At 48.3% G+C, this 12,479-nt stretch overlaps 1 protein-coding gene across 1 annotated transcript in view; it reads left to right on the top strand.

The window, feature by feature from the left end:
* LOC119460581 (collagen alpha-1(II) chain) overlaps nt 1-7,794 on the top strand; it is a 62,787-nt gene extending 54,993 nt beyond the window's left edge. The window contains exons 17-20 of the mRNA XM_049672424.1: nt 2,462-2,645; nt 4,233-4,328; nt 6,974-7,084; nt 7,596-7,794. Coding sequence (XP_049528381.1) covers nt 2,462-2,645; nt 4,233-4,328; nt 6,974-7,084; nt 7,596-7,684 — 480 coding nt within the window. The 3' untranslated portion in view covers nt 7,685-7,794. The remainder of the gene's footprint in view (nt 1-2,461; nt 2,646-4,232; nt 4,329-6,973; nt 7,085-7,595) is intronic.
* Nucleotides 7,795-12,479: the final 4,685 nt, after the last annotated feature.

The following is a 12,479-nucleotide window of genomic DNA, read 5'->3' as shown; positions in this document are numbered from 1 at the left end:
TGGCTCGGGGAGCTGGGCGCCGGAAACGCTGGCTAGGACGTCAGCGGGGCGCAGTCCCAGGAGTCTGCTCGGAAGCTGCGTGTTGAGCAGCGAGCGGGGACCACTTAGCTAGGCCTGCATCTCCTCGCGGCGGCTCATTGGAACCCTTTATGGGTCTTTTGTGGCATTGGTATCCGTCATGGACGCGATTAGGCCTAAGGCTCTGCGGAGCTGCCGGTCGCATGTTCGAAGACGACCATGCCGTGACATTTAGCGGGTGCAACCGGATTCGCTAGTTCTACTATACTCGCCCGAGCGGAGAAACCTCGTTCGAAATAGAAAGCTTATTTGGTTCAGATGAACTCAATATTTTGCGGGCGGAATAACCGAGATCTCGGGGGACCAGAGAGCGCTTTGTTCATACGAGCATCGCCCACTTTCGCGCTGTATCGGACCGGAAAAATTCGGTCGAAGCGAATAACTTCATTCAAACGAACTGGATTGTTTTTGTTTTTTCTCTCGTTGCCGCATAAAGCTATGCGGTAGACGGGTGGTTCAGCATCGTGTCAGACGGCCGACGCTGCGGCGGCCTCTACTGCCTTAATTCTAAGTGTTTGTGGAGTGCACTTGAGCGACTTTGCAGAACGAGTGAAGCCGCCTCGACTTGCTATTGCTGCCATGGTCCACATCCCTGCCTGCTGTCTCGGCCCCTCCCTGTTCGCGTCCCGATGCAGCAGCACATGGCAGCCACGAGGAGGGAGGCCTGCCATCATACTCCCACGAGGGTGCGTCGGTGCGAGGTTCATCGTGCCGGCGCGCGCGCCGCTTCGAGAAAGTCCTGACCCGCTGTTCCCGGGTGGACATTGCGGCGCGCATCTTGAGGGCCAGCCATCTTCAGCCCCCATCATCGTCAACCACTGTGACGGCTGCCACATGTGGGCGGCCGTGCTGTGCTGCCTATCAACGTGGATTCGGACATTTCCTGCCGGAGTTTACCATCGCATCTGCCCGGATACTTTGTCAATGCCGTCGTTCCAGCGATTTCTCCGCCGTAGGGCAATATTTAAGGGTGGAGGAATGTGGGAACCCTCGGGTCCCATAACCGCCGCACGGGCAGCGAACGTCGCGTCAAGCGCATGCGTGCCAGGGAGAGTTGGGAGAGGGGAAACTTTCCTTCCGCGGGCGGCGCGCGGGAATCGCAAGCGCTATCAGCGCCACCGGGTGGGTCACGTGAGATCCCGCTGATATCGCCCGGGGCTCTTTGGTCCCCAGTAAGCGGCGCCGGCGGAAGTCTCCGCCGCCGCTCCCGTATTCCCGCACGTGGTTAGTCAACCGCGTTCTTGCCGCGGCAAACGCCGCGGCCCCCCCGTATTCCCCAGTTGGTAAGTCGGAAGCCCTTCTTTACCTAGTGTATTATTCTCTTCGAGGGAACCCTCAGCGATGTCAACTACTATAGCTAGCTGGCCTGCTCGAAGTGTTAGTTGCAGTCGTAATAAATGCTTTCCGAGTGTACACGTGGTTGTCGTCTATTGTTTCCTCGAGCTTGTACCGGACCGCGGCTGATGCGCAGGCATGCGCCAACCGCGGGGCTCGGTGTGTCGAGGCAGAGGGCCGTTGGCATTCCCCCCATATCCCGACACCGTATATCCGGAGACAACGAACGCAAACGACACATGGTGAAATCGTTCGAGTCCCACATGGGGCCAAGTAAATTCACGGGACATCAATCGCAGCCCAGCCACAGCGTCTGTTCGCGAAAGCGAAATCAAGGCACATTGATTACTTTCGTGCGAGGGTGAACCGAGAAGTATGGTGGCTTGATGCGCGCCGTCTTCCCGTGGCACCTAATGTTTGAGGTAACGTGATAAAGCGCGCGGAAAGGGGGGCTTGAAGTAAGCGAGCGGTAACGTGTTCAAGCGCGTGCTACGGCCGACCGTATACTTACTTAAGCGCATACGCGGCTCGCGCGCCCTATTTTGCAAGTAATCTGCGGCGGCCACTAGCAGAAATGGCTGATGGCTTCGTGGGCACTAGCTTTCCGCGCGTCTAGTGTTGGAAGTCATGTAATTACAAGTTTCGGAGACGCGTTGAAGCGAGAGGCAGCACGAAGCGTTCGCTGGATCCCCACTGCCGGCGCTCTTCATCACGCCAGCGCTGTGATAGCGAGTTTTCGTGGTCATAGATTGTGACGTGTTCATATTCATCTGCGCGTGTGAAATTATGCCTCTTAATTTAATGAATGAAGGGTTGTTTACTGCAATGTGTACGGTCGATAAAACTATCAACTTTACTTTGTGGGTTGTCTAATACTTTGCTATCGCTATCAATGCTTCGCCTCTCGGGCGGAACTGCGACTTTTTTTAATCTTTAATTTGGCGTCTACGCAACGTTTATGGTCCATTATCACTGCTTCTAACCAGTGGTGATGAACCATCAATGTTGTTACTTCCAGAGTACAACCATTCCTTTGCTTCTACTACAGGTTGTAACCGCTTCTGGTGGTGTCGTCGGGCCGAAAAAGCAGCAAGGCAACTTCGTGTTTTACACCGTAGACCGTGTTCTTCACCGGCCAGGAGGCAGCATTTTGGACGTTATTCACCAGTCTATTCTGCTCCCGAAGCTGGACGAGGCTATTAAGTTTGCCGGACTTGAGGAGTACCTTTCTGGTAAGTGGGAACTTTTGCAATTTGCTGATGCCTGTAATTGAATTTAGTTCGGCCTGTCGAGTCATAAAAATATTGAAACATTCCATATGTACATGTTAATCGATATATGTTTTTATAGCGTAGTGTTTCAAAATTTCTCATTCTTCCCAGACGTATTTTGCGTCTGCAGGATCATTACTAAGCTGAAATAACTTCCTGTCTGATATCTTGCCCCTCACCATGACCAACTACAGGACGCCTAAGGTGTTAAGCGCTACACTAACTCAATGCAAACCCCACATAAACATTGGTTTGGTTGACCCTTTGCGCTGGCGTAATACCAGCATGTTCCACACTCGCGAAAACATTTAAAAGAAATCTGACCTTACGGTCGCCGAGACTAAACAAATACACTGGGCACCAACCAGGCGAGTTTTGCGGCCTTTTATTGCGTATCAGACCTTATACCGAAGGTTTTAGACGTCTCGTACATATATTAGCTACGAAAGTATGGTAGCCGTTGCTACTTACCAGCCCGCTACCAGACAAAAATTCTGAGCCCTTCCACACCTGTGAAGATGGAAGCCAGCAAAGCAGTGACTATGGTGGGTCTGCTATAGTGCATATTGCTATAGTGAATTTATATATTATCGTTATTGACTATATTGAGCGTCTCCGGCACGTTCGTCAAAGAGGAAGGACACCGGCGTCTTGTTTTCGCCCGGCGCGATGGCCAAGTAGTGCGTTTGCTGCGCCAAGTCCGTCCCATCGTCATAGACTAGCGTATGAGCCACAGCGTTCATAGCCGCGGCACACTGCACGGAATCATCAGGATCCTGGAAGATGGGGTTAAACGAGGTCCGGTCCCATAGCGGTCCCATAGCAACTGCTGATAACAGCGCTAGCGATCTCTACGTCGCGAGACAAAGGGGAACAACGATTGGTGGGACATGCTGCCGCCGAGTATCGCGATACTTGTGAAAGAGGCATCGGTGGTGGCGAGGTGGCTTATGCGGATGATGATAGTTTTTTTTTTCTATACGCGGACACGATCCTCGGGAACCTAGCCCTTAACAGCTTCGCTGTAAGAACCTTAGCTAAGGAAACCAAACCTTAAAGCAAGAACAAAACAACATGGACTACCCTTCAAAACCTTGTTATGCATAAATGATTTCTTATCATCAAAACGGACAGTTTATTTTGGTAAATCAGCGCTGTCACTTGTCGTCACTTTTGTTCATCTTAGTGAAAACGCTCGTCATATCTGTCGTGACCACAGGTGTGGCATGGTGTCAACCATTACTGTAAAGGCGGCGCTATAGCCTGGGTACCTTTACCATTTCGCACCTGAACTACTACCATCGGTAACAACGTCATGTAGGACACGAAAGAAATAGCTTCGCTCCTGTGTACTTCGGGCACTCTGTTCTGGTGTTGATATTCGCCAGTATGACGTAACTACGCAGTCCACTTTGACGCCTTCAGAACCACATTTGTGATAAAGTCAGCGTAAACCAGCAAGCTTGCGTCTGCTGTGCGAAATATTTCCTTCCAGGCATTTAATCTTTCAACCTGCTGTTTTTTTTTTCTTTCTTTTCTTTTTTGCAGGCGTCGGACCATACACACTTTTTGCGCCAAGTGACCAGGCCTTTAAGAACGCTGTCGGCATGGAAAACGTGCTGCGCGACAGGGAAGCTCTTAAAGGTACGTTTATGCAGCCTGTCGAACTACAGCCATCTGACCTTTAACGCTGTGACATGTGTCGCTGATTGCTCTGCCCAGGCGCAGTAATGCGCGGTAGCCTTAGGTCTATACATCCACTCCCTCATTTGCAGCCGCAAAATATAACGAAGGAAAAATATTATTTTGATCTCACGTATGGTGGGAGTCGGTGAACGCAAAGCTTTTTAGACGTATATGTTTGTGTTAATGATAATTGTGTTGACGTTATGGGATGTCACATTAGTGTAGGTAGTGTTATGTTATGTAGATGCGATATTAATGCATTTCATGTGATAACATTGCTTGTGTTACAGCAACATAAAAGAATGAATTGGGATAACTTCTAAATGTATTGAACGAATTGAATGAACTTCACTGCTTCACATATGCATGCCCGCAGCGGCTTTCATCATACCCTCAACACGGAAATGCTGTTGGTCTCGTAGTGTAGGTAGAACTTCAAGTAGGGGTGTGTGTACCAAGGAGTACGAAGCTTAACACTTGACGTTTGACGTGCCTACACCCATTGCAAAGGTATAACCAATTGCACCTCCCATTCTACATGCTCGTAAATGTCCTTCGAGGTCTTTCTTCCTTTCTTTCTTTCTCTTTCCTGTCACCCCTGATGAAGTGTGTTCTACAATCCTAAATCTAAAAAAACTCTAGTGCCGGGCTAGATAATATTTCTGCTTATCACTTAAAGCTCGCTGCTTCATATATTGCGGAAATATTAAGCAATATAATTAATCTCATTTTTAAATGTGGTACCTTTCCGAGCTCACTCAAGAAGGCTAAGGTAATCCTGGTACACAAAAAAGGCCTTAAATTATCGCCCTATCTTTATTTTGTCTTCAATTATCAAAATAATTGAAAAATTATTTCTGAAAAGTATTAATAAGTACCTTAACAAGTGTAAGTTGCAAAAGCCTTGCCAATTCGGTTTCCGTGCAGGTAGTTCAACCAATTTAGCTTTATTAACCGATTTCTTAATGTCTTTCATTGACAACGGCGATTTCGTTTTATTTACTATTTTATTTACTACACTAGAATAATTCGTTATAGCTGGTCCACCTTTAACTTTAAAAAATTACTTGATCGCGAAAAGTCTGCACAGGTGGCGTTTATTCAAACGATAAGGTCATTAATCAAGGAGTACCACAGGGCTCAATACTTTAGCCTTTATTGTTTTGTATCTACATTAATGATTTACCTCATTGCATTAATCTTTCTAAAGTTGTCCTTTACGCTGATGATACTACCATTTCCATGTCGCATAAATCTTTATCAACGTTAATCACTAAGCTGAACAACGAATTAACCAAAGTTGTTCAATAGTGTCGTCTAATCAACCTAATGTTAAACCCACTTGAAACTCAGTTCAGGATTTTTAACACATCTCAAAACGTTTTCGCTTATCTACCGCAAGTATCCATAGGCCATCATTCAATCCCAGCGGCTGATTGTGTACCTTTTTTTGTCATAAAAGTAGACCCTAACTTGAAGTTTACTAATCATATTGATTATGATGAACAAAAAAACTGCTTTTGGTACCAGAGCTCTCGTTAAATCTCGTCTATTTTTTTTTTCTGTTCACGCCTTATTGTCTTTATGCTTTGCCTTCATACATAGTCACATCACATATGCCATTACTTCGTGGGGAAATACATATAATTCCATACAGCATATACAGAACCAGCTAGGCCATTCGCATTATTACCAACAGTTCTTTTTACTCTAATGCTTCTCCGCTCCTTCAGGCTAACTTCATTCTTCCTGTGTCTAGCTTGTTTAAATTTCATTTACTTGTCACTCTGTTTAAATTACTTAACAGCTCGCGTTTCAATTAATAGATTCTAGGTTGCTCACAAATACCAATAGCACTAGGTTTGCACATAATCACAACTTTCTATTACCTAAATGTAACGCGAAATATGGCAAAGTGACATCCTACTTCTTGGCGATTAAATTTTGATATGACTTACCTTATGCACTTAAATCATCATCTTTGCACGCATTCAAATATGAACTTAAAAATTTCATTTTGTATAAGTAGTCGTCCTGTTTAATTTACTTTGTATATGAAGTGGGTGCTTCATTTGTTAAATAGGTTTGCATAATTTAGATTGATAATCTGCGTAATTTTTTTATTTACATGTATGACTCCTTGTATAGAATCGAATGTATTCCTTTCCACTTCGACGTTCACTATTTATTTACTTGTAGATTGCATAATTTGGTACTGCTGTATCAATTAATCATTTTGTACCAATCTTCTTGTTAACCGAGGGTCCTGCTGCAGTTTTACTTTTTTTTTTTTTACTTTGGGACACTCGCCTGTATACTACTAACAACCAACCGTGTATCTTGAATGAATAAGAAACTAAGACTGAAGTGGACGGTGAATTTGTACACTTTACAACATGGTTGAAGAACCGAGCAGAAGTTGTAGTTCACTTTTATTGCAATCGCGCTAGTTGGCCATACATCTCGGCTTTGGCCGCAATCCCTAGCAGCAAACAACGTAAACACACGGCAGGCATCGAAGTAGGTAGAAAGTTTTGAACTAAAATGACGTTTCAAACAGTGCGATTGCAGTACCCAATGTTTGGCAATGCTCCATTTCGCAGCCCTGCTACTACGGCACATTGTGCTGGGAACCGTGTACAGCGCCGGGGTCCAGGAGAACCAGGTCCTCAAGACGGTCGGAGGACTCGAGCTCAGGATGAGCATCATCCCAGGTACCTTGTTCCCACCCGCGCCGCTCTCATTTTCTTCTCTTTCTCCATTGTTATCATAAGGGCGCCTGAGTATAGTTTTTAAAAGTTTGCCTTTACTCCTACTTCCTTGAGCTCTTCCTCCGTAGCTACCGCGTTCCAAAAAAAGGAATGACCTAACTGTAAAGCCAGCTTAGTGAAGAAAGATGTACGTAAGCCGTGTTTGAAAGGTACGAGTAAGGACCAGGCTAATATATTCATATTTCTAATTTATAATCTGCCAGTGTTCACTTATCATGATACAAAGTAGGCTACTATTTTAAAAATAGACATCGGTATTCAAGGAGGCCAAGGTTAACAGCTCTATTCTGAACCTCCTGTTTTGCCCTTGAGTAAGAGCCCTCGAATATCTTCAGTACTGGTAATTTACTTACAAGAATCAGATAGAAAACTCCTCATAATCAAGTAACGTTGCTGCCCGTCTCTTTAGTAGAAGTAGCAAATAGCTCATTATCTCTTCTTTCTGCCTTTTCAGAGTGTATCACAGTGAACGGGGTCAACATCAACAACCCGGATAACGTCGCTTCGAACGGTGTCATCCACGTGATTGACCATTTCCTGTAGGCACATCACTTCACCGTAGGGTGACACATGTTTCTGTGTAAAGCTTTCTCTCTCAACTCTGTTGTTAAAATGTTAAATAAATTGTGTGTTGTCGCATGTGTCAGCCACTCTCCACAACCCACGTGTTCTCAGTGATCGCTTGCTCTTCGTGTCGGACGTGTTCAAATCATTTTCTTTTTCTTTCTTTGTGTTGCAACGATGGTATTGTAAGAATGAAATTGTGTGTATAGGCACGGGAGGCCCGCTTTATGCAGATACCGCAACAACAAATTATGATTTATTTATTTTTGTTTTGCCTAGCGGACCACCAAAAAAGTGCGCCATGCTTAGTAAAAACCTTCCGGAATTCTACATGAGTTACAAAATGAACTTCCGACGACGCAGTTTTCCAAATGACACGAAATTAAAGTACGTCCAAATGTTTATTCGTAATATGAAAGACCTGTGGGCCTTTCCTATTAGAAATAAATAACTAACAACAACAAAAAATGCCCAGGTCCAGTGCGTTGATGCCACCCAGTTCATGCTGAGTGCACTCAATTTCAAAAAAAAAAAAATAACCAACCCTTCCCCTACCGGAAAATGGGGGTAAGCGAAGCTTGTCGTGTGTTTCTTCGGTGTTCCTCGGAACGAATCGCACTGACGAGTACCACGTTGGGTTCGAACCACAACTGGTCACACGCACTGCAACTGGCTCCGAAGTTCCGGTTCAGAAATTCGCGTTTAAACCTGGCCGTCGCACCGGGGAAGGTGGCGATAGCGTTGCCGAGGCGTGCACCACCGTTGTCGGGTTCCAGGAGGGCAAGACGACGCTGACGTTTGGCCTCAACATCGCGCTCCCGTAACACGGCGTCGGCGGCTTTTCGCTGACGTTTGGTCTCAACATCGTGCTCCCGCAACTCGGGGTTCGCGGCTCTTCGCTGATGTTTCGCCTCGGCTTCGGAAGCCGTCACGCTAGAATCGGAACGTCGACGATGAGCCCTTTCCCGAGCGAGTTCGCGGCGCCATTGCACAAACGCAGCCTGCTCCTCGGTGGAACGCACCATGCGCAGCCTTCCCAAGCGAGCACCGAGATTGATCTGAGGCGAGGGAAGCCCGGTGGAGCGTGCGCCAGCCCCCTTTCCTTCCCTTTCCCTCCCCGCGACACACCAAACGACCCTGATTGGCCACCCGCGTCACGTGATCCGGGGCCGGCGCAGCTGGAAGAGCTGTTAACTCTGGGAGCAGCCGGTTTTTTTTTTTTTTTTTTTTTTTTGCGTGACCACGACAACGGCCACAGAAACTTGTGAGCCAGTACAAGCTTCGCTTGAATAATACTAGCTTTTGCGTCGACAGGAGTGATAGAAGTGCTTTTTGGTACACGGTGGCAAGCCTAAAGGACAACAGTCGCACTCCCACTGCGTTCAAGCGGCACCAATGCATGCAGTGGCAGTTCTGACGGGGCAGGACCTCAATTTGCCCACTGTTACACTGGGTGTGTAACTGAAAAAAAAAACTCATGCAGATTCAACGCATATGTCGGAATCTATGTGAAGCGAAGCTGAAGTAAAGCGGTTAATTAAATACCTTGCACCTATCGCCGATGCGTACGATTTGGGCGATGACAGGTATATGCACAGAAAAATACTACATATACAGTCGACCGATTCCTCAACAGTACCGCGCGAACGTCGGCTGGTCAGCGCCTTCTAACGGCACGAAGCGACGAGATCACCAAGAGTAGCGCATGCGCACAAGGTTCACTCGAAGCGCAAGTGTTCTCTGCTAGGCTCTTCCCAGAGGCATGACACCGCCCCTGTCTCGATTAACTCAGAGGAAGCTTCCCCGCTTATCAGAGACAGCAAGTCCGCGTGAACTCGGACGCGTCTTTTATATAGCATATGCCGCTGTAGTCCATATGCACGGCTTAGATAAAGAACAAAGCGCGAAAAAAGGAGAAATAGTTGATGCGCCACGTTAGAAAATAGATCGAAAAGTTGGTAATCCCCTCTTGAGCTACTCTTTCTTGCCCCTATGATACAATTGTATTGCAGCTTTGCACGTTTTGTTCATCATTTTCCTGTGCATGCGCAATAGAGCAGCACACGCTTAAAAAAAGAAAAAAAGGCGCAAGCCAGGGGCACACGCTCCTGCTACCTCGAATAAGCCGGGAAGCTTGCGCCGAAATAATCGCCCACGCGCTGTGTCGTGCTGGCAGACAGAGCCTTGCGACGAAACTTGCTCTTCGAGTGAACTTGGTGCGCATGCGATACTCTTGCTGATCTCGTCGCTTCGCGCCGTTAGAAGGCGCTGTCCGGTTGGGCAGTCTAAAGCCCCTATATATAAAAAATGTCAGAGTTTCGCCCTAAGGGCGAAGCAATGAATGCGATAGCAACACAGCAATGTCATACGAAGTAAGGTGAGCGGCTTTGGTAGCAATATGAATTGTAGTAAACATGAGCTGATTAAGTAAGCAGGTGTGCTGCGGCGTAAGTAGACCGACATGAAGAGAGACTCGACGACCACGAGAAGGTGCGTGTGAAACGGTGGTGTTGATGAGAAGCGCTTCCCGTGGGCAGCGCGTGCGAAGGGACACACCTGTAGCGCTGCACTGCCGATCCGGGCAGCATTGCATGTGTAGCGCGCGTTGGAAAATGTGGCCCGACTATTACTAACTGTGGTGTGAGCGCGCACAAACAAACATGAATAGATCACACTGAATGACTGCAGACAACGACTGTCAAAACGCTGGCAGCGAGCCCATACGCCGCAGCGGGCGAAGGTACGTGCGGTCTATCGCTTCAACGGAAACTGAGCAGCGAATGCACAGCGCATAAAGGTCAGAGCCGTGTGGAGATAAGAGACGGTGCGAGCGAGCGACGAGCGCGGTTGTTGGCAGAGTAGAAATGCGCCCCCCCCCCCCCCCCCCGCTCCCTCCGGCGCTCGCTTCCCGCTTCCTTGCTTGCGCGTGGAAGATTGAGTGCGTTCGCTCTCCGTGACAGCGTGCGTCCCCGCACGCTTCCGCTCGGGCATACGGCGCGCGGCGAAGATTTTATCTATACGGAACCTCACGGCGACGGCGACGACGACGCCGACGGTAGAAATCCGGTGTAAGTGTCCATATAATTGCTATCGCAATAAAAGTAGCGCCATCCACTTCCCTTCTCCTCAGTTCCACTATCGCGCTTGGCGCGACCAGCGCGATCGAGGCGCGATATCGACAGTGGCGCCGCCTGCGTCGGGCCTGCCGTAGCAGACGACAGCTAACGCGCTACCAGAGGAAATCCGAGGAAAACTTCGATCGCGCCCTGCGGAGAAGTTTTTGAGGCGCGATTTTGCTTCGTCAGTCAATAACTGGTCTTAATAATGCCGTCTTGAAAGTAGCAATGCGACGATGCGAGACGGCGCAAATATCAAGTGTGCAGCAAGCGTTTGCGCATGCCGGATGGTAAACAAAAAAAAAAGCCTTTTCGGATGCGGCAACTTAAGGCGCAGCAGCATGCCATCACAACGAAGTTCTTGTCTTTAACACGTTTGATCCGTTTGTGCGTACAGCACTTTCGTCGCACAGGCCCGAGAATGGCAGTCGGAGCGCGCTGGAAAGAAAAAAAATATACAAAAGCGCAACGCCTGCTTCCACGTGACACGGATTGGCCAATGGGGGAGCGGAGGAGGCTGGGGCGACAGGAGGCGGCGAGGAGGAAACGCCGGGGCGAGCGCGGTGGCGGCAAGATCTAAGAATGGCGCTACTTTTTATATATAGGGTCTTTAGGGCAGTCTAATGTCACTGGAACCTGGAAAGTACCGCAACCGCCCGAGCGCGCGCAGGCAACACTGCGCTGTTGTTGCCAGATTTGGTCCAACGCGTCTCTCGGGCGGCAGCAGCTCAGCTATGTAGCTTCGCTTTCAGCGATTTATATTATCGCAAATCGGCACATTTCATCGTCCTTTCGATATAAGATGAGATGGTGCATCTACTGTGCGTGCGAAGCAGTACGGGTAAGTACGATCGGTAGATCTTTACAGGCGCCAAATTGCACGAAGCGAGACCAGCGGCAGGACGGGCGCTCGAGCGGTCGTCCTTTCGTATGTTTTCCTTCGCGATAAGTTTTGTGCTCGTTGGGAAGCTATCCAAGGAGTATAGTAAATTGTTTAACAACGTGCATAATTAAGCAACGTTACTCCTGTTTTAAGCTTTTTATTGACCCTTTTCGCGGAGCAGTTTGCTCCGGAGGAACGAGATGGCGCCGGCGGCGGCGTGCAATCCGTTGCCTAAGCGTAAGCGCACGAATTCGAAATCATTGCAACTTCTGCCCTGCTTCTGTTTGATCAGCTGTCGGAAATCCAACTGGGTGACCGCTAACGCACTGGGCTCTATTCATGCTGCAAAATATGGAGCGGTAGAAGGAACACGTGTGCCCTAGTTGGCTGCAAAAATATATGGTCACTGGCATATTAAGAAATGCAATGAATCTGGGTGACCCAGTTCACGGACCGCTGCTACTTAAGGACTGCCTGTGTTGCCGTCCCTTCGCGATACACAGCCTTTACCTGATAATGAAAAATTCACTCATCCGCCAGCGTTGTATCGCTAACTTCCAAAGAAAGGACTTCAACCCCAGAACGTTGGAACGAGCACCGCTCGTTACATAGCGGCAAAGGGAGCAGTGCCGCTTCCTGACATAGTAAGTGTCTCGCACGTTGTCTACGCGCATCTAGCCCAACTCACACGCAAACGTACGCCCACTCTATCGCCAACGTAACACGTCAATGAGCGCACCCTTCAATCAATGCACCGAAGCACGGGTGACGGCGA

This window comes from Dermacentor silvarum, chromosome 8 (genome assembly GCF_013339745.2).
Source record: "Dermacentor silvarum isolate Dsil-2018 chromosome 8, BIME_Dsil_1.4, whole genome shotgun sequence".
In the NCBI taxonomy this organism is placed as follows: domain Eukaryota; kingdom Metazoa; phylum Arthropoda; class Arachnida; order Ixodida; family Ixodidae; genus Dermacentor; species Dermacentor silvarum.
This window is presented reverse-complemented; position numbering and strand designations above follow the sequence as displayed.